General features: G+C 41.8%; 1 protein-coding gene across 2 annotated transcripts in view; it reads right to left on the minus strand.

The window, feature by feature from the left end:
• Nucleotides 1–24,826, minus strand: part of USF1 (upstream transcription factor 1) — a 931,515-nt gene that overhangs the window by 798,481 nt on the left and 108,208 nt on the right. For both annotated transcript variants that reach the window (XM_044059392.1, XM_044059391.1), the window contains exon 3: nucleotides 17,927–17,976. In XM_044059392.1, the coding sequence (XP_043915327.1) occupies nucleotides 17,927–17,976 (50 nt within the window). The remainder of the gene's footprint in view (nucleotides 1–17,926; nucleotides 17,977–24,826) is intronic.

Here is a 24,826-nt window from a genome sequence, read left to right on the forward strand (position 1 = left end):
AAACCCAAACTGGTTAAAACTACTCCACCAACCACCACGTACACAGCCTTTTTCCATCTATAAAATTATCCAGAATCCATCAACTTGTCCAGCACTAAACAACATTCTATACAAGTATGTTCCTAGTGGGCCATTATGATTCAATGACCAAAAACTCCTGTCCATCCACATACCTTTCAAATCTGCTGGGCATTGTCTATGCTCTTGCCATGTTGATAAGGCCTGGAAATCCTTATCTCTAGACATCAGGTCAATACCCTCCCTCCCATCCTTCAAAATCATTTTGAAAGACTTCCACACCAGAAGCTGATTCTATGCTTGATCAACACCAAGATAAACTATATCCCTAATTGTGAACAAACACCTATTCATACCTTAACATTTTCTTACTCTCCCTTCCTTACTCACTTCCTTACCTCTATCAATTTCTCACTCCTGGCTTTAAATATACCACAAGCCCGTTTTTCTCTCACTTCATATTGCAATTCCAATTTATATTATACAAACTTACCTTTAATTTCTCAATAAACTGGCTAAAACTGCTCTAACTTAATCATTGTAATACAACTTGTATCTATTCTTAACCAATGTTTTCATATTATGTCTAATTTGGTGTAGTTATTTAAAAATAATACAAAAAACCCTACAGATTGAAGACCTAAAATTATTCTTCTTAAAATGCATTGCAAAACTTTGGAGCTTTTCTCTCCGTGCCTCTGGTGGAAATGGCCCCCTAACTCAGTCCGAACCAAAGGAACCCCCACTGAGAAGGGATCCGGATGAAGTTTAAGAGACCAAACAGAAAATCTCTTCAATTTGGACATATATGATTTTTTGATATCGGGCGTCCTGGCCTCTTGCAGACCACCTAAGCACGTCCACAGAGAAATGGTGTCAAAAGGGGATTCAAATCTTATTACCCAAATTGACAATTGAGGAGTGAACGGATGAGGGTGAAGGAGAAGTCCTCTGTCTTGAGGGAGAAGATCCATCCATCAGGTAACTTGGGATGACTGCTCCTGGCCAGAGGAAAAGGAGGGGGACCAGTGCTGTCTTGGACAAAACGGTGTCATCAATAAGATTTTTTGAGAGTCCTATGTGATCTTGTGCAGGATCCTGGGAAGGAGAGGAAGATAAGCGAAAGCATACAGCAACATCCCCTTCCATGAAAAAGGCATGGTGTTCACCTTCCAAGCCAGAGGACTTGGGGTTCTGGAACAGATGCAAGGAAGCAGTCTGTTTGGAAGGGAGGCAGAAAGATCAATTTGAGGGATACACCACTGATAAAACTATGTCCAGAAACACCGCTTTGTGAAGCATCAATTTGTAAGGGTGTGCCCTGGACCTGCTCAGGGAGACTGCCACCATGTTTTGTCCTGGAGGAATGCAAATCACCTGCAAAGAAACCTACGTCTGGACAGCAAAGAAGATAGGAACTTGTGCCCCCCTGCTTGTTGATGTACCACAACTGCGGTTTTGGCTGTACAGACCATTAAAGGGCCAGAGGACAAAGGGATTGGAAGGCCAGGAGAACAAGGATAAGTGGCTAAATTTCTTTGATGCTGATGTGATCCAGTCGCTGATAAGTGGGCAAAGATCCTGAACCCTTATAACGCCTGAAGCAGCCCTCCATCCTTGATCTGAAGTGCCATATACAGCTCCTGAGATGGAGCAGGAAGGCTGGGAAAGGATGCCTGGATACAAGATTTAAATAAGGAAATCCGGGAAGTGGAAACAACAGTGGGTGGCAATACTGAAGCCACAGTGACAGCAGGTACCACTGAAACTTCCACATGTGAAGCTTGGCAAAAGGAAGCATGCGGATGGTCAAGGCCATGAACACCAGAGCCCTTAGAAATATCCTGGCAGGCATGAAAAAACAGGGGAAACAAGGACTGGAAGTAGGTTGTTAGAGACATTACCTTGGAAGCACCCAGAGACACCAGCATTGGAACAGTTTGAATACTGCCTCTCAGGAAGATTTGGTCCCGAGAAGAGCATGGGACAGACTTCTGGAGATTGATGGTGAAACCCAGACAGTGTAACAGGAATCTGGTAAAGTGCAGGGAAATATCTGTACTCAATGAAGCCTGCAGAAAGCTATGACTGGAGCCACAAAATTGGTGAATACCCTTGGGGCTGTGGAAAGACCACAGGGCACAGAAAAGAACTAAAAATAAGAGGAAGAAATGCAGAGCTGTAAATACTTCCTGAACAGAGGGTGAATTGGAATATGAATTAAGGCTTGAGGAAGCAAAAGTGGAAATAGGGTCTGGAAGGAAAGCCTCCTGAAGGTGGGTATCTTAAGGAAAGCAATCAAAAAAGAAAGGTGTAGAACAGACCTCCAGGACTCCTCCTTTCCAGAAACATCCTGGAATAAAACCCTGTTCCCCTTAGGGCCTCTGGGATGGAATGAATCATGCCCTGATCTAGTAAACCCTGCAACCCCCTGAAAAATGGAATCTGATCTGAAGGAGCTTGCGGAATGCCCCAAAAAAGGGAGAAGAGTCTCCCAAACCATGAAGCCTTGATGGACAACTGACAGAACCCAAGAGTCTAAAGTAATCTGTTGCCAAACAGGGAGTGACACAGAGTCTGAGAGACAAGGGAACCTGGCCAAGGGGAAGGGAAGGCAGAATGTTAAGATGGATGCAAATTTGTCCTGAAAGGAAGCTTTTTTTGGGTGTAGGCAACCCAGTTCATAAGTGATTACTAGGTTAACAATACAAGTGCATTTACAAACCTAGCCAATAATATCCAAGATATGACAATATTATATATCTTAATTCCACATATATGGGATGGTATAATATAAGGGAAGCAAGCTTCTGTGTGTTAAAGCCCAGAGTCATTTTACAGACTGTCCATAAGGGACATGGGCATTACTACAGGAGGCAATGTACAGTTCCCCATCCATTTATTCAAATTCTTTTTGAAGTGACTGAGACACAAGCTTTGTTTCATGAAGATGGGAAGTTTATTCCACAGACAAGGTAGCCTTTGGGATACAAATCTGTCTCTCCAGCAAGTGCTGTTAGAGTCACAAAGGCAGTTCAGGATCATGGACTGCACAACCCTCATACAATTTATCTTGAAAATATGTAACATTTTCATCAGGGCTGGATCAGAGAATGCCTTCTAGGTCAGGCATAAGTTCCCTCTCAATAAATTATATGAGACAGACTAAAGGGACAGGCCTTTAGTTGATCTACACGACACGTGTCTTACATTTTGTATTTTTCTTTAGAAAGAAACATCTGGGACTGTTCCAAGTGGTACAAGTGCCTCATTAGGTAAATGAAGAAGGAAGCACTGTACTTGATTATGGGTCTGATGAAGGCCAAGTAAAATGTCACTATGACGTCCTTTGATCTTGATGCCATGCTTTTACTTACAAGTTGTGCCACACAGAAGGATTTACTCACTACCGTAGCTACCTGGTGGTCAAAGTTTAAGTTACTATCCATGTTCCTAGGTCCCTCACCACTGGGTCTACTTTTAAGGTTATGCTATCAATATTATAATTTGCAGGGATATCGGAGTTACCAAAAGATATTACACATTTTTTTAGCATTTAGTCTTGGACCATAGTTTTGGCACCAGTTGTTTGTCATTTTAGGCTTGTTTGTAGAATGATGTCAACATCATTACGGAAGACAGTAATGGCTCCCAGCTTACAGTCATCGACTAACATGAGTGAGAGAGAGGCCCTCAACACTGGCCTTCACTTTAAAGAAGTACACACCAAACAGTAGGGGTCCCAATACGAAGCCCTGTGGGACACCACTACTGACAACTTTTTTACTGGAAGTGGATTCACCTATCTGAACGTGTGTCCTGTCAGTGAACCATTTAGCTATCCATCTGATGATGTAGGGGTTTATGCCTAATTCAGTAAGTTTATCTATGATCCCCGAGTGGGGGATTGTGTCACAAGCTTTGCACAGGTCTAGATAAGTTGTGTGCACTGTTTTACTCTCATCCATGGCCCTGATGACTTTCTTGTAGAAGTCCACCAGAATAAACAGGCAAGACCTCCCTTTAACAAAGCCAGATTGGGTCTGGTCCAGTGAGTTCCTATGCAATTATTGATCAGGTCCATGATAATTCTCTCCATGGTCTTGCAGATAAGACTGATCAAGTTTATGGTTCTGTAGTTCTCAGAGTCAGTTGGTGGGCCCCCACATGTGCAGAGGGACAACTGCTGCAGTCCTCCATTCCTCTGAGATAAAGCCTATCCAGTGGCTGTGGTTAAAGAGAGTGTTTCTACAGACCCTGACAGATTCTGTTTTAAGCTATTTAAGAAGTATCCTGGAATGTTGTCAGAACTCATGGAAGCTGTGTTTTTGGCTTTAGTGCCTTTTTCAGGCAAACGTCAAAGGACAAAACCACCACCGTAACAGGTACAAGCATGCAAAATCTGAAGAGGGTGCTACTCAACTCAATGTAGAAGTCTAAACCTCAAAATGCACTTCTCTCGAGGCACTAAAACAACGATATCTGTGCAGATATCAAGACCCTAACTGAGACTCCAGAGAGCACCCCTGCAATACCAGGCTACAACAACACAATGTGTCTGAAATTCTCCAAGTGCAACTACACTAGGGTAAGACTGCAAATCAATTAGTAGCTTGCACAGATCCCCCCCCCCCAAATTCTCCTACTTCTACCTTTCTAAACATACTGGAAAATACTAAGATAGAACAAACACCCTAATACTGGGTGATTTTTAACTACCTACCATTAACTGGGAAAACTACTCGAAATCAATGCTCCCATACCTAGGTCACCTGCCATAAACAAACTTTAAAACAAAAGGAAGAAACTTTTGCAGAAAACAGGAAAATTCTCTGAGCTAAAACAGAATGGCATTAAATATACTGATCCAAAGGATATTGCCAATATCCCCTGTGATCGATTCAGTACCAACTTCACCCCTCTCACCCCTAAATGGCCCATCTCAATACCAGAAGATTGCCAAATTCTAAAGCCAAGAATACAGCATCCATGGGACCAGATGACATCCCGGGCTGTGTACTACATGAACTACAATATGAAATGGCACCTCACCTAAGTGTCATGTTTAATCATAGCCTCACCTCAGGTTTGGGATCCACCTTGGATCCATCAGTCTGACAAGCCTTATCTGCAAGGCCATGGGCGTATTATCATGGAACTTATAAACAAAGACATTGGCAACCTTCAAACACTGGACCCCACCCAGTTTGGGTTTGTGAAGGCCGATCTTGTCTCCTGAACCTGATTGACTTCTTTGAATCAGTCTCACAGCCTATCTAGACCTTGCCAAGGCCTTTGACACCATCCCCACTCTGGAATCATAGATAAACTTACTAAGTTGGGCATTAATCCCTATGTCACCCAATGGGTTGCTAAATGGCTTACTGATAGAACCCACACTATAAAAGTAGCTGACTCCAAATCCAGCTCCAGACAAGTGACAAGTGGAGTACCTCAGGGTTCAGTCCTGGGGTTGACATTTACTTCTCTGAAGTACAGGTCAACACTAAAGACTCTGGCTAACAAAGTTTGCAGATGACTGCAAACTATTGAATCCCAAATGATGTGGATACTCTACAAAGGGCCTTACAGAAACAGATGCTTGGTGCCAGAGCCATGGGCTCAAGCTCAATGCCAAGAAATGTATTGTTATCCCCCTTTGGAAAAACATGTATCCATGAATTACCATATAGGTGGCAGTACACTAAACACAGAAAGTGTGATAAGAGACTTGGGGACACAGGTGGACAGTGGTCTCACAGTCAGGAAATCCTTCTAGGTGGCACACCTCATCACGAAGGGCTTTTCATCCAGAAAAAGCAGGTCATTGTCCCACTGTACTCATCCCTCATTAGACCCATTATAGAATCATTTGGTATGTACCTCTCAAGACATCTGCAACAACTGGAAAGGCCTCAGAAATACCTCACTAAAAGAATCACAGGCCTAAAGCAGATGCCCAAAACTCCAGCTATACTCTGTCTCTGCTTAACATACAAGGCCATGTCAAACCCAGAGCTGTTGGACAAAATCCCAATCCCTCAGGGATCTAAACCTTGTCATCACAATAAACAAACATGCTGGAGGGATAGGTTCCTGCCCCAGAGACTCCCCAGACTCTGGAATAGATTAAGCAGAGTGCCTCTTTGGACCTCTTCAAAAGGAACCTTCAGGAAAGTAAATAATGTGGGAAGAAATAGCCAGGCCCTAGGGCTGACAGCCTAGTACCAACCTATGAACCAACCTATGAACCTAAGTAAGGACCTCTTTCCTCGTAGTGACTGGTAGGGGGATTGTTGCAGATATTTCTTTGGGTGTGGTAAGAGGGGATGGGGAGAAATTTGAATTAAACTTGTCAGCCAGCAGGTTTGCTGTAGCTTCAGGCTGGGTGTATGCATTACCGTTCATGATTAACTCAACACATTACTCAGGCTGTTCCCTGAGGTTGCAAACATTACTAAAAAGCTTTATACTTATCTTTCACCTGGTAGTCTATCTGTCTCACAGTTTGCTTTGGCAAATTTGACAATTTTGTACTGTTGTCTCTGTTCCTTCTTGGATTTGGATAGAACTTTTTTTCCTTTTGTTGAACAGCCTATTTATGCTAGGGGTCCATGTGGGTGGGTTTACTTTTGCCAGTAATCATTGGTTTGGCTCAGAAAGACACTGCATCCTCTATTCAGCTATGAATGTGGTTGGGCTGGGCTTTTGTGTACAGCCCACAGTAGCCCTCAGTGTCATCCAGGTACAGAGGGGCTTTGAAGTTTAATAAGCTGTCACTCAGTTTGAGGTAACTGGCCTTAGCAAAGTTCTTAACAGGTATGGAGTTTGATGGCAGTTCTAGGTTAGTTTTAATACTAAAGGAGATAATTTTGTCATCAGATCTTAACAGGGAGGAGTTAATGCATGGGAGGGAGCAACTTCCCCCTCATGTTTGTAAGTACAAGGTCTAGGATATTTGCACCTCTAGTTGGGGAGCTAACTAGTTGCTCCAGGGTGTTTGGGTTGATGAAGTCCAAAAACCTCTGAGCAAGTGATTTATGGGTCATACAAGTCTCCCAGTTCATGGAGGGGTAGTTGAAGTCAGCCATAAATACGGTGTTAGGCAGAATGCTAAGAGAATCCAGTAGGCTTAGGCATGAGGTGTGGTCTTACAGACTCATGTTAGGGGATCTGTTGCTAGCAAGGATATGATAGGGGGTCATATCTATGGTTAGATGGGCATGAAGCAGCTCAAGACAGTCGTGCTGTTGGACCCGTCTATCAGTTTACTTGTCCTTTATGAACACAGACACACCTCTTCCTTCTGTTTTATCCTGAGCTGAAGGGGGTCAAAATGTATGAAAGGCATTGTTGCCTTAGATAGCTGGGGTGCTTTCCATGATTCTTAACCATGTTTCCATGACCACATATATGTCTGCGTTCTCCTGCATTTTTTTTAATTAAACTCCTATCACTGAGCAGTGATTTTTTTTATGCTGGAGGGTTTAGCAACTTGGCATGGCCTAAAATAAAAAAAAAAAAAAAAAGGCACAATAGGGACACATAGTTTTTGCCAGTATAAAGAAGCCAAGTGATGCGAGTGCAAACCATCTCTGGCAAAGCATCATGGTTTGTCAATCACTGTCTTCCCAGGCTGACTAATACTGGCTCTCCTTGTTGTGACACCATAAACTAAGCAAACTGTTAAAGTCAATCATTTTTTGCTGGGACTGTGGTATCATCATTGGTTGCTATAGAAGGCTATATTTATACCCGCCTGGGACCACACCTCTCAACCATACCAAATTTATAGGGATTTACCAATTTTGAGGGCAAAATAATGGGGTGCCACAAATTTCCAAGTGGCCCCTTTAATTCCAGATTTTTTTTTTATTTACAGTTTTAAGTTGTGGCTGATGTCATCATACATCGCCAGAGTATCCCACAAAGTCATCAATGTGCAGGGGTGTGCGTGATGACATCAGCTTCATGAGGCAGTGCTGACTGCCGGTCACTTGAAACTCACGACAAGCAATGTAGATCTGTAACTGTTGGAATAAGTGATGTGCTTATACTACCATGGATCCAAACTTCCAAAGGAAGTTCACCAGCTGGAGATATTTGTGAAGATGTGAATCTGGTAATTGTGCACTACATGGGCTGTAACAAAATGTAGTTTTTCCCTGTTTTTGATGTGGATTATTAAGTTGTATTTACAACATCAGGCTAAATGAATACTAGTAATACACTACAATAAATCCCTGGGTAGCTGAAACCAAAGCAGACAGAAATCTGTCTCTGATATTTCTGCTAAGCATGCACACAACATTTAACCATACTTGTCTATGAGTAATGTTATGTGAATTACGTTTATTCCTGGAAAACACTTTAAATTACTCAATTCACAACAAAACTAACAATAATACTGTAGAGAAATCATAAATTAAAATCAAGTCCTATTTTATTAATTCGACTGAACAACTTCTTATGCACAAGCGCAATAAGCTTACAGGACATCAAATGTATTCACCTATAATGCATATGCAATTATACTTTGCTGAGAGAGGTACAGCAGAAACCTTAGAGAGGGAAGGCTGGAGTTTTGCGATGTGTACCTCTGGAATATGCAGGGATCTGTCATACCAATCTGAGGATTACAGAGTAGTACAATAAGAATTGGAATCTTTAAAGAATGAACAGGAACAAAGGAGAGAAAGGGTCTGAAAGTCCACACCTGTACAAACTAAGTATTTGATTGTTTTTCTTTGCTTTAAATTCAATCAGACTGGATGATGATGCTCTGTATGGTGGATATTTATGTAGCAGACCATTTTTTGTTATATTCTTTGTACTGTATTAATACTTGGCATTGCTTTAATTTAACTAACAAAGTTGGTCTTATCTGACAAGTTGTTAAAAACTTTTGACACTGCTCCTTTGTGACTTTCCTTCAAGTACCTTGTTGGTAAGACAGTGATTGAATGGGTATCCCTAATGATTACGACTGAGCATGATGTGTAAAGCATGGGGGTCTCTTGGAGGAGCTGTTTGTGACATGTCATGACAGCGGCAGATTATTTTATGTTGACTGCACAGTTCTGTAAACTGTACTATACCGTGAATGATGTCTCTGCTCAAACCACTGCAACTGTCTACTAATGCTTATTTTGCATATTAACCGCTTACTTATTACTGATCTTCTGATGTAATCTTGGTCGACTGTACACATACCTATTTACTACTTGTATTGTATCATAAGAAACACCACATCTGTGCACTTTGTGTATTCTCGAGTAAATGAGATTACTCATGCTAATGCAGCAGATCCTAGGATACGTGTGCTGAGAGGGGCTGTGGAAAACCTAATCCATAAAGAAGAGTATGGATGGCTGCATGAGCTAATGCGACAAAAATACCATAATTCCACTGTTGTACATAGCAGTAGATTATTTCCAAAATGGTGATATATAAAAAAGAGTTGGATTCTTAACTAATAAAATTAGCATACATTTCTGAAAAAAGTAGTCTAGCACTGAAGTAAGATGAGACGTGCTTTGAAAGCAAACATACTTTATTTTGAGCTAGCTTTTTGGAGTTTTGGCTGCAGGTGTTTTTGTAGCTGTTATCAGACACTGTATTAACTGGTGTTACGGAATGAACAAATTTCACAATGTTCTTCTTTTCTGACAACCACATTCTAAGCATCAGCTACTTACGAAGTAGGGAAATATTATTTAATACCTTTGTTGGAAACACGGCTTTTGTACCATTCTGTTTGGTGTTACAAAAGTGCTAAGTCAATCTAAAATCATCACCTCTCATGTCAGAATGGGGCTTTCAGTTAATGGGTACTGTAAAATATGTGTTGCATGCTTTTCATGTGTGTACAGATGTCATAGCTCTCAATTTCTCCGAGCACGAAATCTAGACAAAGCCAAAAACAGGAACAGATTTTAAATGCTGTTTCTGTAAACTCATAGTTGCCAGAATAACAGGTTTTGCACTATTATGTATTTTTCTGAGGGATATGAAGTCTGAAATTCAAATGTCTGGCATTATTTATTATTATACCGTTATTTATTATTATTTAGTGACTTCAATCTTCATGTTGGTATCCCACAATTCCATTGAGTGGGCAGGTTACATGATTATGTATACAAATTTTAGGTTAATCATCATCCCGATTTTTGGCCAGTTGTACCTACTTTTCATGGGCCTTTGTCCATTTGTTTCCAGGTTGAGAGGTATGCCTGGGACACATATTCAGAGAGCTCCATCATGTCTCTCTTCATATAGTCCAACAGGGTACGTCTCAGGCTGTTTATACCCACATGGACTATGACCATATCATACTGGTACTTTTGGTTTAAAGACCTAAGTGCATGCATGATCTGATGGATCCTGGCTCCAGACAGACAGCTCACTGTGATCTTGTTCAGTCTGGTAAGGGGGACATCAGAATGTCTTACAATGCAATCCCCAGTAACTCGAATGTTTGACTGTGTGATGTGTTGCCTTAGCTGGGAAGCTAGGCTACTATGATTTTCAGAGTTATGTGCTGTATGAGGTACTGTCTTTGAGTGTGTGTGGGGCCACGGATAGATGCTTTTAGGAGGTCTTGTTGGTTTGGGTAGATTACAAGCTAGTATCTCTGCATATGTGGGTCTATTTGTTTGTTCCTTATTATTGGCAGCAAGTGCTTTGGGTGCAACACTGACAACTTGGTTTGCATTTTTCTTGTGTGTATGTGAAAGCTTTTCCTTCAATGATACTGTGTATCTACATCTCTTACACACTGTGTTTGTTCTAAAATTAATGGTTGACAGTAAACATGAAGCAGTTACTACAATGCCTCAGGATGCCCATATCCACCAGGCTAGAAACAGATGACAGGGAAGCACCTATCCATTATACAAGATCCTTAGTAGATGGTAAGGAGTAGGGGACAGTCACTTAAAGGTCTAAGTGAGAGTGTTTAGTAGTATACTATTAGATGACCTCCACTGAATCTGGCAGCTCTATGAACAGCTATGAATAGTGGGAGACTATGGAGTGCATTTCCTATACAGGATTATAAAATGGAGAGGCTTGCTTATATACAAGGCACAGGTAACCATGTTTGTGTGATACACAAAAGCAAAGCGTTTACACCAGCAGGATGAAAGACTTGCACAGTTAAATTTTCAGGTCAAATCGAATAACACACAATAAGCCTTCCTCCCGCAAATCCCATCTCAGATGGGATGAATCAGCCCGCTGCTCCCACCAGAGCACAAAATAAAACCCTCTTCACGTAAAACAAACTGGTTTTGAGCTCAAGTGTAGTAACACATTCTTTACAACAAAGGCAGAACTCCTGCAATAACAAGTTCAAAAACTCTTGAGAAATGCTCCCAAATACAGAAAAGTATGCAAATAGCAGAACGTCTACAAACACAGAAAAACTCTGCAAAACATAGAAATATTTTGCACATAACCACAAAAACAGGAAACTCAGTGCCCAAAAACTATAACAAAAGCTGCTGCAACCAGTAAAAAAAAAAAAAAAAGTCACAAAGGCACTGTGGAGGACCAGCAAGACAGCTGCTAATAATCCAAGGAAAAAAACTTTATTACAAAAAATATATATATAAAAAATAAAGAAATATAAAATGCACTATCACCGTGTTTTTCATTCTACAACCTCAGACTTCATCAGATGCATAAACACAAGTGAACAAATTAAATACACAGATACAGTTCCCTCCAGAAATCAATCCGACTGAGCCATCAGTTTGCAAAATCAATTAAATTAATGCTGCAAAAGCCTCAGTCTACTAGAATGAGTGACCCTAAAAACACTATAAAAATAATGGGACAGGAGAAAAAACACTTGCACTTTGAAACAGTGTAAACAATATCTAAATCAGTCCGCCAAGTGATTAAATTCTAGCCTTTACCCCTAAATTTAAAGGGCTTCTGTAGTAAAATACTATACATGAATAAATAAATGCATAAATATATTATAGAAACCAAGTAAAACCGGACTTTTAATTAGCTGTCCAACTGCACCATAAAGTGTCTGAAAACCTTATTTGCAAAAATGTACAACAGAATTACGTAAAGGTGCACATAAAATGTTAAAACCTTAAAATGTGTTGCACTAATGAATAAAAAAGTAAGTATATAACAAAGCACTGTCATATTAAATATAAAATCTTTCTGAAAGTGAAAGTGGAATATGAATGAAGCCCACTTAGTCCAACCTTGTTCTGTGTTTGACATCAAAGTGCATCCCCATCTATTTCCTATAACTTAGCCACCCTAAGTTTAAGGACTGGAGTCAGGGGAATATTATCATTAAGATCATATGGTCTATTCGCTTCTAAGGTGAACTGCTAATAAACCTCCCTATACTCTATCCTCGTTTCCCATGCCCCTCCCACGATCTTTTTCAATTTCCTCTAGTACAAAAAATCCGAAGCTTGACTCACTAGCTTGATGCCTATACAAAGCATTCTTTTCTTCCTTTTTCTTAATCTCGTACGTGTTCATAAATTCTCTTCCTCAATCGGCACTCCATCTTCTGTACACAGAAGGAATTACACTTTTTGCAAAGAGCAAAATAAACCACCCTTTCACTGTTGCAGTTGTAATAACTATTAGCTTGCATTTTGTTGTCCCTACCAACAATGAAGACAGAATCTCTACAGATACTGTGCACAGGCCCCACGCTTATATGTCCCAACTTTCAACCTTCCTTTACATTCTTTGTTAATATTATCATTACATTCTAATAGTTCCTTAATGTTCCACCCTTTTCTAAACACAAATTTCAGGGGGTCCCTAAAAAGGCTGTCCAGATCAGAAAAACAAGCAAATCTATTCTAGATGTCATTAAATTACCTTCTTAAGTGACGCATTACTATTAAAATTCATAACAAAGACACTTTTAAAATTATCCTCCTGTTCTGCCTTTGAGTCCACCTCTTTATCCTCTGCATCTCACCTTCCTTTTATATATCTTCCTTACCCAAAAATAGGACCAAATCTCCTTTTCCTCCCCTCTCTAACTTCTTGGATAACTTCGCCCACTAACTTAAGCAGATATTTTCTATCCAGAAACAATTTTCGCAAGTTAACATATTCACATAAGAAGTCTTTCCAAGACGTCATTCTAGAAATACGGATGAATTGTCCTTTAAACAAGACTTCTTTTTTTGTTTACATCAGTGAGCACTATTAACATGTAAATAGTTAGAGAATGTCTCCTTCCAATAGATTCTGGAAATAAATTTTTGATTTATTACATCCTTTTGCATCAAAACATCCAGAAAATTCATATATTTTTTTTAAAATACTGTTGTTGCGTCTTTCGGCTTTTCCCGGTTAGGGGTCACCACAGTGGAACTCCGGTCCGCTAATGATTGGCAGAAGATTTTTATGTGCCGAGTTGCCGGCCCTGACGCACAACCTTCAACGAAGGTACGCCCATTCACGCATGTCTCCACATAGAAGACGCTCTAGCTGACAATCGAACAGGACAACATCTTACTGTGAGGTGACAACGCTACCGCAGCACCACCACTGCAAGTTAAAAATACTGTGGGTAAATTTTAAAAACTGAGCAATAGTCTTAATATATTCTAAAAACTCCAAAAGCTTCTCCTCTGGGCCCACCCAGAAAATACAAATATCATCCAGGTAGTGCTTGTATAAATTCCCGTACTTGGAATAGCAAGAATTAAAAACATATTTGTATTCCCAGACAGATAATACAATATTGGCAAAAAAGTGGGGGCACAGCATGCACCCATAGCCACTCCACTTTCCTGTCTGAAAAAGTACAATTTTATACACTTTGAAGGGGAACTTAACACAAAGTCCATCAGTGTAACAAACATTTTGACCTCATCACAAGTGAGCCCACCTCTTTCATTTAAAGCTTCTTCAAACCACTGTAAGCCAATATCGTGGAGTATAACCGTGGAAAGATCAACAATATCAACAGTGACAAATATTAACTCCTCCCTCAACAGGTCAGACTTACTGCATCTTAGAAAATCCAGGAATCCTTCAAAATCCCTCTCCCTTCACTCCATGCCTTCTTAAGATTCAGATCAACGAATTTAGCCAGTGGAAAGGTCTTGGAATAATTAGCTGCTACAATGGGCCTAAGGGGGGGGGACTAATGATTTCCTATCCATAAATAAAAGTACTGGCCTGAATCATTTTGTAATAAAGATTTCCTTGGATTATTAGCAGCTCTCTTTTGCTGGCACCAGTCAGTGCCTTTGTGATATTTTAGAAATATTTTGGCAAACTCATAACAGCTTTTGCAGTATCAGAGGAATTTGGGAAATATCAGAATACTGTTAAAACGAAGTAAGAGCTATGGCATTTCCTTAACAAGTGCAGGATGAAAAACAGGGATAAATTCAACCAAATCAAAAACTGCAGTACAGAACTCTTAAAAAGCACTGAGAGCAAGTACAAAAAAAAAAAAAAAATACTTAGCAGCTTTGTATTGTATAGTCATTTGTCAGAAAAAACAAAACACAGAGACACAGACACACACACACACACACACACACACACACACACACACACACACACACACACACACACACACACACACACACACCTAGGGACAGTCTTACGAGGCTATCTACAAACAAAAGCAGCTGTAGCAGGATAATTCCTCAAAGTTAGGCATCCATCCATCAGCCCCCCTTTCTCATTTTACACATGGTGTTGGGGTGTCACTTCTGCAGTGACAATCACTTGGGCCAAGGTTTACCATGCCACAGCAGTTAATTCGCACCACTCACTCGTGCACACACACTCACCTACAGCCAATTTACAGTATTCAATTCACCTACTGCATGTCTTTGGAATGTGGGAGGAAACCGGAGCACCCAGAGGAAACCCACGTGACCACAGGGAGGACAGGCAGACTCTACACAGAAGGCACCCTAGCAGAGAATTGAACTGGAGAACTTCTTGCTGTGAGGCAACAGCATTAACCTCTGCACCACTGCGACAGACAAAAACTCTGTTTAAAAGGTCCTTTATGACCTTGCCTTGGTTCTGTAAGATCTTACAAATCCAACACTGTGGTACCAAAGAGCTTTTGGTTTTCTAGGGAAGCATCAAGAAACATAGCATTAATGTCATTAGGGAAGGCCTGAAAACCAAACCAGGAATATTGTCTCATGACAGACCCTGAAGAAACGGCTCTAGAGGAAGAATCAGCAGCATTGTAACTACACTTAATGAAGTGATGAACCAGCTGAGATGTGGATCCCACCCAAGAAAGAATAGTGGACTTGGTCTCAGAATCAAAATCAGACAGGTCAGACAGAACCTCTCCCACTTACAGATAATATACATCTGGTCATGTCACTTTGATAGTTATGGCACAAAATGCCAAAGTGACTTAAGTGTAGACCTTCTTCCCCAGCCTTTCCACAGCTTGACTATCCTTGTCTGAGGGAAGAATCTTAGAGGAAGACAAAAGCTGAGAAGGCTTGTCGGCACAGACAGAGAAAAGGTCAGAAAAACCTGAAAACCTCAGGGGCCTTACAAAAATGGTCAGACTTCTTCAGGGCAGGAGTTTGGAAATCAGAAGACCAAAGAAGCAGAATGTATCCAACACAGCAGCCAAAACATGGGGAACAGCAGAAGGTTAAGGAAGCTCATCTGCAACAAGTCATATCATCTTTTCTGGGTGTCAGAAACTTGGGAGCAACCCCACTTAAAATTCTCCACCATACGAGCCACTGTATCCTCAAAAGACGATTCTTCCAAAGAGAGTCGGGACTTAAGGCCTCCTCCTCCTCATAGCTACAGTCCAAAGGTGATGACATTTGAGAAGAGTAGGACAAGGAATCCTCAGCGCAGGAATCAGGTTCGCTACATCTTTTAGCTGTACAGAACCAAGAAGGGACATGAACCACCCCCCCCCCCGGTGGTTTTAAAACCTAAAGGGAATTAAACATGCCCACAGTAAAATCACACCACTCTTTCTGAGGATCTTTAGGAGTGGGAGAAGTGTGCTTAATGTTCTGTCTTTTTTAAGAGGGACGTCAACTTTAACAAGTCTTGGAGGTTCAGAATCCTGCCTTGACAATCAGGGAACCAGGAACCGCTTTGCTAGCCAAGATCTGGGGAATCTCCCTAGGCCAACAGATATGATCAGCAGTGCTTCCCCCACCATGTTCACAGTGGATGTTTGCAAAGCCTCGGAGAACATGTGAGAAGCCAGTTCCATGCAGGCTTCCAACAGGGTCATGGCAGAGGGAACAGATGTAAGCACCAGAAAGTCTTCAGGGATATCATTCACTTCAAGGAGAGATGTCTGGCTGAAGCTGGACGGACGCAATATCAGACCTCAACATTTTAGCCTTTTTCTTAAGATGTTGCTGTACACTGGCGTGGGAGTTTTGGCCATGGTACCCTGGGCCAACAACTTGAGACGTTAGTTCTCAGGATAAATGGAAAGAGAAGACAGATGGCTGCAGAGTCTTCAGCACAGATGCCTGACAAACAGATCATGGTTGCGAGAAGCACGCAGATATAACAAACACTTGCTGTGACAACCTTAAAATCTACCTACCATACAGACATTTCCCTTTCTTCGATAACATGAACTCTCAAAATGCATTATAAAAGAAAAGAAATGGAACCCCAGTAGGGTACTTAGCTGCAAAAAGATTGGTATAACCATCTCAGTGAAGGGCATTCACACCAATGTACGACAGTGTTTGGACTGGCTAGAAAGAAGTTCCGAGTCTGGGGCCTCCATATGTCACCTTTATGCCCTATGTTGATGTGGGGTGTATACATCTGACATACAGCGCCTGTAAGAATGAAAGGTTTTAGTGTACTGGGTGGACGTAGGGCTATCCTTGGCAGGAGATCCCAAAGGTTATGAATGCTGCAACACTGATACAGAAGGGCATCCAAAGTAATCTGTTCTTTTTGATCTTTTCTGCAATTGGAACAAATTTGGCTTCTGCTCTGATGTTACTTCTCTGTCTGCCCCACAGAGTGCTTGCTGCCACACATCTCGACTACTTCATCTCCATCACCTGTAACTTCCTTTACTTTTCTGTCTTCATTAAGCCAGGTTTCTGTGCCATACTGAAGTATTGCTCGCACCACTGTTTTGTATAGATTACTTTTCAGCTTTTTTGGCATTCTTCTGTTACCTACTACCCCTGAAACACTGTGCCAGTTGGCTGCACCTAATGTGGAAGTTCTCATTACATTATTTTTCAGTAACTTTTTCCTTTTTTCTAAGGAGGCCTCTTAGGCATCCTAAACCATGAAAAGCCAGCAGGAAATTTATACAGTCTCTTAAGGTAACAGACTGAGGTTCTCATGTTCACCATCTCTTCCCAAAGTTGATGCAAATGTGCCCAACAATGAGCAACACAAGCCAACAGCTGATCCTCAAAAGCCCACAAAGGAACACACTGTTGTGGCAGGAAAGCTTTCTAAACAGCTCAGCCTATGCTAACAGTTTAGGTACTTGGAAGGAGCCCTAAAGCTTTGAGAGCTGTCCGGCTGTTGTAGCTTATGCATGACATAACTGATGCAGCTTAGTCTACTGCAACAATGATCAATAGGAAGTACACACTATCTAATGGACAGAAAGGAGATGGAAAGCTTTATATTTTTCTAGAAAATGCGGAAGTAGGTGCAAGTCTACAGGAAGGTCCTGCTACAAACCCTGAAGATGAACTCTGGCAGCCTGGTTTTATGGACTAGCAAAGCATACTTCACCACTCAAAAGAACCTCTTACTGACAGATGTTTCAGTAATCCTCTCAACATAGAGGGCAGGCTCCAAATCACCATCTAAACTGAAGTGCAGGAAGCCTTGCTCCAAGTTTAGGCACAGACATGCCTACTAATGAAGAAACAGAGACTGCTGTACTTACCTTCTTGGATCTGCACATCTCCTTCTTCAGTTTCAGAAGCCTTCTGTTGCCTATGGAAAATAAGGCAACTTTAGTTACTTCATAGATGAACCTGGGTAAGACCAACACAAGAATTTTTCACACAAGCCAGAATGCTGCAATATTGCTTTCCTGCCAGTACCATATAGACTCTAGGCGACATTACAAAGCCTACCTTAATTCATTTTCTTAACATTAAGGAACTGTCCTCTTCATCCACAAAAGCCCTCTGGTAGATTAAACAGATCAAGCTATTTACATATCAGTGTTCCCTAAGCCTCCATGTCACAGTGTTAATGTTACATGCTTATCTGTAAACTCAAGTCAGGATACAGTTTTCTGCTATATCCATAAACAATGCCATTCAGCAGGTATGTCAAGGTTAAAACTGAAAAAAAATTAATCATTTAAAAATGGTGTTTCATTACACCAGACATATTAAAAACAATGTAGTTTAGGGGTTAAAACATAGGTTCATACTAGGCTATCTGCCCTAGGGCATTTATAAGCCTAGCCAGAGTATGTTTGGCTTTCGCCACCCATTTTAAATTAATTTTGCTATGCCCTTTTTCGAGGTTAGTATACTGTGCCTCTGTCTAACAGTGACACAGAAGTGATACCCGGGGTAAACCTACGATCTCCCATCCACTCATCAAGATTCCTCTTGAAAAGAGTCAACGAGGGACTCTGCCTAACCTGGACTGGGATTTTATTCCAGAGTGAAGGGAGCCTCTGGGTTATGAATCTGTCCCTCCAGCATGTCCTATTTATTTCAGTGCTGAGGTTCAAGTCTCTCGGCGTGTAGCTCGATGGGATTTGGATTTTTGAGGTGCAGCATGTCCCTTAATTCCGGGTTGGACATGGCCTTATCGTCAGGCACAGGTCACCTCTGAGCAGGCGGTATGCCACTGAGTAGAGCTGGAGTTTCTTTAACCGGGCAGCATATGGCATCTGTTTGAGCCCTTTGATCCTCTTGGTGAGGTACTTTTGGGGTCTTTCCAGTTGCTGCAGGTGTTTGGTAAGGTACATCCCAAAAGGGGCATTGTACTCAATTATGGGCCTGATGAGGGATGAGTAAAGAGGCGATGACCTCCCTAATCTAGATGTGAATCCCTTCATGATTAGGTGGGCTATATAAAATGTTTTTCTAACCACTTTGGCCACGTGGTTGTCAAATGAGAGATTGCTATCAACTTGGGTCCCCAGGTCCCTAATTACTTCTTCTGTACTTAATGGATTACCACCTATGTGGTAATTTGTGAGCACTGTTTTTGCCAAAGGGGATGACTATACACTTTTTGGCGTTTAGCTTGAGGCCATGGCTCTGGCACCAGTTGTCTATTTCTACGAGGCCCTTTTGGAGGATGCTTGTGTCGGCTGGAGAGTCGATTATGGCGCCCAGTTTGCAGTCCTCTGCGAACTTGGTCAGCCACAGTCCTTCCGTGTTGGCCTGTACCTCCGAGAAATATATACCAAACAAGAGAGGTCCCAGGACTGAGCCTTGTGGGACGCCACTTGTAACTGGTTTGGAGTCTGACATGGCTCCAGCCATTCTGACCATGTGGGTTCTGTCCTTGAGCCAGTTTGCAACCCATCTAGTGACATAGGGGTTTATATTTAAGCTGGTGAGCTTATCTATAATGCCCGAGTGGGGTATTGTATCAAAGGCTTTTGCGAGGTCCAGATAGGCTGTGTGGACCACCTTCCCTTCGTCAATGGCCTTGGTGACTGTTTCAAAGAAGTCAACCAGGTTTAAGAGGCAGGATCTGCCCTTAACAAAGCCAAACTGGGTAGGATCCAGTGTCTGTAGGTCCCCAATATCTTTATTTATGAGGTCCATGATGATCCTCTCCATAGCTTTGCAGACCAAGCTAGTCAGGCTTATGGGGCGATAGTTTCCAGGGTCCGTTGAGGCACCACCTTTGTGGAGAGGGACCACTGTTGCTGTACGCCACTCTTTGGGTACATATCCTGTAGTAAGGCTGAGACTGAACAGTAGTTTTATGTTTGAAAAACAAACAAGATTAAACGCTATGCTGAAGTCCTGTTGTACCAAAAGAATAAGTCCAAAACGAAAAGAAAGTAGCAGGACACTGCCAAGACAGGATTGTTTAAAATCACCTTTTATTCCTTAAAAGTTAGCGCTTTCGGGATAACCCTTCTTCAGACATAATATAAAACTGTGCATACAGCCATATTTAAAATACAAATCACCCAATCATTTACTCACAAAAACCCGCCTATTTTCTAACACAGGTTTGATAGGTAGTACATCATTAAGGCCTGGGGGTCTATGTGCTCTTAGATCAACAATCCACTTGGACTCTGCCAAAGCTGTTCTATGCTTGATATCACTCCCCCTATCATTGACTTTCATGTTCACTATACATCTAAATTTGAAAGTGTGTGTAGGATGTTCTTTTATGTGTCTATATAGTGCATTACTTAAATCACAGGTTCTGATGTTGCTAAGATGTTGCAAGATTCTGGGAGAGGGTGGGTTACAGAGAATATTTCGATTTGGTTGGAGTTCACCTTGAGACCATTTTTGAATAAGATTGATAATATCTTAAGAGATACAGGGCATTTTTTGGGGTTGCTAGCGCAAATTGAATCGAAAGGTAAGAAATTGTTGATGGCCACTTTAGATGTTAACAGTCTTTTCACTGTTATTGAACATCAGTATGGAATTACAGCTGTAAGTGAGGTCATTAGTGACCTAGGAGCGACAGAACATACGTGTTGCACAGTGGAGAATTTGTTATCTTTGGTTTTGGAAAACAACATTTTCATAGGGCCAGGGTCACTATATAGACAAGCACAGGGGGTAGCCATGGGCACCCCCTGTGCTAATACATATGCAAACTTAGTATTGTCCAAATGGGAGACAAAAGAAGTTTTGAATAATCAAAGATGGCATAAGCACATAGTTCTATATGTGAGGTTTGTAGATGACGTCTTCATTCTGTGGGATGGAGATGCATCTACTTTTGAAGAATTTGTGGCCTTCATTCACACCACTACCACTTTTCTGAGTTTTACAGCGAAGAGTTCCTACCACCAAATGGAGTTTTTGGATGTTTGTGTGGAACAGACCAACTTGGATTTCACTTCCAAATTGTATAGAAAGGAGTGTTGGCAGAATACCTTGCTTTCCTTCGATAGCATGCATCCGAGGCACACATTCTCCAACATTGTGCAGAGTCAAGTTGGAAGGGTATCTAGGGTGTGCTCTGAGGATGCATGCTGTGATGAAGAATTGTTAAGGTTAGACCAACATTTTGTAAGTAGGGGTTATGATGAGACTTTGGTCAGCAAAGTTATGAATAAACACACACAATATAGGAGGACTAGGTACAGGCCTTGGTTGGATGGTTCCGGAAGTAATAAACAAGGTGGAGCACTAATTGACAAAAAAGATAAACCGAAACTTTTTTTCACATATGGGAGTAATATTATAGATGTATGCCAGATAGTGCAGAAGAATTGGAACATATTAACAAGTGATATTGGGCTGAAGGATATAGTTGATGAACGCCCAATATTTAACTACAGAAGGAATCGGAATTTAAAAGATCTATTGTGTAAGGAGATACATTTAGATAAGGTGAATACACCTAAATATGAGAGTGGGCACACATCCCTGTGGAAATTGCAAGGCGTGTATGTACATTAATAGTGATACAGATTTTAAACATCCAGATATAGCCAAAGTTTTTAATTTTAAGGGGAGGGCGACCTGTAGGACACAACATCTGGTATACATGGCCAATTGTGAGGAATGTGCGTGTTTCTATATAGGTATGACCAATAATATGTTTAAAATCAGAATCTTGCAACATCTTAGTAACATCAGAACCTGTGATTTAAGTAATGCACTATATAGACACATAAAAGAACATCCTACACACACTTTTAAATTTAGATGTATAGTGAACATGAAAGTCAATGATAGGGGGGGTGATATCAAGCATAGAACAGCTTTGGCAGAGTCCAAGTGGATTGTTGATCTAAGAGCACATAGACCCCCAGGCCTTAATGATGTACTACCTATCAAACCTGTGTTAGAAAATAGGCGGGTTTTGTGAGTAAATGATTGGGTGACTTGTATTTTAAATATGGCTGTATGCACAGTTTTATATCATGTCTGAAGAAGGGTTATCCAGGCAGCTAACTTTTAAGGAATAAAAGGTGATTTTAAACAATCCTGTCTTGGCAGTGTCCTGCTACTTTCTTTTCGTTTTAGTTTTATGTTTGGGTTTAGCTCTTTTTGGAGTTCATGTAGGACGCAGCCTGGGACACCATCTGGTCCCATTGATGCTGTGTTTTTTGCTTTGGAGAGGGCGGCTCCCACCTGAGCATCTGAGATGTCAGGGGGGCAGCACTCTGCTGGGACAGATATTTGCCCTTTTGGTGGGGAGGGGGGGGGAGAAGTTTGCGCTGAACCTGTCAGCTAGGACATGACACTGTGGCCTAAAATTTTGCCAACAATGACCACTTAACACATGCAAGAAATAAAAATGAACTTACTACGACGACAGATATACAGGAAGATTTCACCTTGAGTAAACATTTATCATAGGTTGGTACTAGGCTATCAGCCCTAGGGCCTATACAAGCCTAGCCATACCAATTCCCTGGCTATTTCTTCCCACACTATTTACTTCCCTGGACCCCTGTCTAGCAGGGCGACTGACGTGATCCCCGGGGTGAATTTCCTTTCTCCCATCCAATCGTCAAGGCTCCTTTTGAAGAGGACCAAAGAGGCACTCTGCTTGACATGTATGGGCAATTTATTCCAGAGTCTGGGGAGTCTCTGGGTCAGGAACCTAGCCCTCCAGCATGTTTGGTTTATTGTGATGACAAGGTTTAGATCCCTGGAGCGTGTGGCTCTGAGGGATTGGGATTTCTTTAAGTGTAGCATGTCCAACAGCTCTGGGTTTGACATGGCCTTGTATGTTAAGCAAAGATCGCCTCCGAGTAGACGTTATACGACAAGAGTATAGCTGGAGTTTTTTAAGGCGGTCAGCATAGGGCATCTGCTTTAGGCATGTGATTCTTTTAGTGAGGTATTTCTGCGGCCTTTCCAGTTGTTGCAGATGTCTTGAGAGGTACATACCAAACGGGGCGTTGTATTCCATAATGGGTCTAATGAGGGATGAGTACAGTGGGACAATGACCTCCTTTTTTCTGGATGAAAAGCCCTTAGTAATGAGGTGTGCCACATAGGATTTCCTGACTGTTGTGGCGATGTGGTTATCGAAGGTCAGACCACTGTCCACCTGTGTCCCCAAGTCTCTTAACACACTTTCGGTGTTTAGTGTACTGCCACCTATATGGTAATTCACGGATATATGTTTTTTCCCAAAGGGGATAACTATACATTTCTTGGCATTGAGCTTGAGCCCATGGCTCTGGCACCAAGCATCTGTTTCTGCAAGGCCCTTTTGTAGAGTATCCACATCATTTAAGGATTCAATAATGGCTCCCAGTTAGCAGTCATCTGCGAACTTTGTTATCCAGAGTCCCTTAGTGTTGGCCTGTACTTCAGAGAAGTAGATGCCAAACAAGAGCGGTCCCAGGACTGAACCCTGAGGTACTCCACTTGTCTGGAGCTGGATTTGGAGTCGGCTACTTTTACAGTGTGGGTTCTATCAGTAAGCCAGTTAGCAACCCATTGGGTGACGTAGGGATTAATGCCCAGCTTAGTAAGTTTATCTATGATTCCAGAGTGGGGGATGGTGTCAAAGGCCTTCGCAAGGTCTAGATAGGCTGTGTGGACCACCTTACCCTTGTCCATGGCTCTGGAGACTGATCCGAAGAAGTCAATCAGGTTCAGGAGACAAGATCGGCCCTTCACGAACCCAAACTGGGTGGGGTCCAGTGCTTGAAGGTTGCCAATGTCTTTGTTTATAAGTTCCATGATAATACACTCCATGGCCTTGCAGATGAGGCTTGTCAGACTGATGGGACGGTAGTTTCCGGGATCCAAGGTGGATCCCCCCTTGCGGAGTGGGATAACTGTAGCTCTGTGCCACTCAGCCTCACCTCAGGTTTCGTGCCTACTATGATTAAACATGACACTTAGGTGAGGTGCCAGTTCATATTGTAGTTCATGTAGTACACAGCCTGGGATATCATCTGGTCCCATGGATGCTGTATTCTTAGCTTTGGAGAGTGCGTTTTTTACCTGTGTGGCTGTTATTACCAGAATTTGGCAATCTTCCGGTATTGAGATGGGCCATTCAGGGGGTGAGAGGGGGGTGAAGCTGGCACTGAATCGATCTGCCAGGATATTGGCAATATCCTTGGGATCAGTATATTTAATGCCATTCTGTTTTAGCTCAGAGCAGATCTGAGCATTGCCATTTAGATTCTTGACATAATTATAGAATGCCTTGTGGTTGTCTTTGGAATCTTTGGCAATTTTATTTTCGTAACTAGCTTTGGAGGATTTTATGAGGGATCTCAGTTTCTTACTGAGGCTGGTAAGGAAGTTTTTTGCATCCTGGGATTTTCCTCTTTTCTGCAACAGTTTCTTCCTTTTGTTGTAAAGTTTCTTTATGGCAGAGGACCACCAGATTGGCTTCTTTTTTTTGGATGAGAGCATCTTGGTTCTACTTGGGATGGTACGATTTATGCATGAGTGGATGTGCTCGTACAGTGCCTTAGTGTAGGATTCAGCAGTTGAACTTTCAGCTCCCGGCTGCATGGGTGTCATGAAGTTTGTCACTTCTGACTTGAGTAGCATGAAGTTGGCTTTGGAGAAGTTTTTTATGTAGGTTTCCTTACTGGGGGGTTGGGGTGGGATGTGGATGTTAAGGGTGATTAGCTTATGGTCAGACCTGACTAACGAGGGGGTGACCAAGGGGGGGAGCATCG

This window comes from Protopterus annectens, chromosome 17.part0 (genome assembly GCF_019279795.1).
Source record: "Protopterus annectens isolate FY-2018-M chromosome 17.part0, PAN1.0, whole genome shotgun sequence".
Lineage (NCBI taxonomy): Eukaryota > Metazoa > Chordata > Ceratodontiformes > Protopteridae > Protopterus > Protopterus annectens.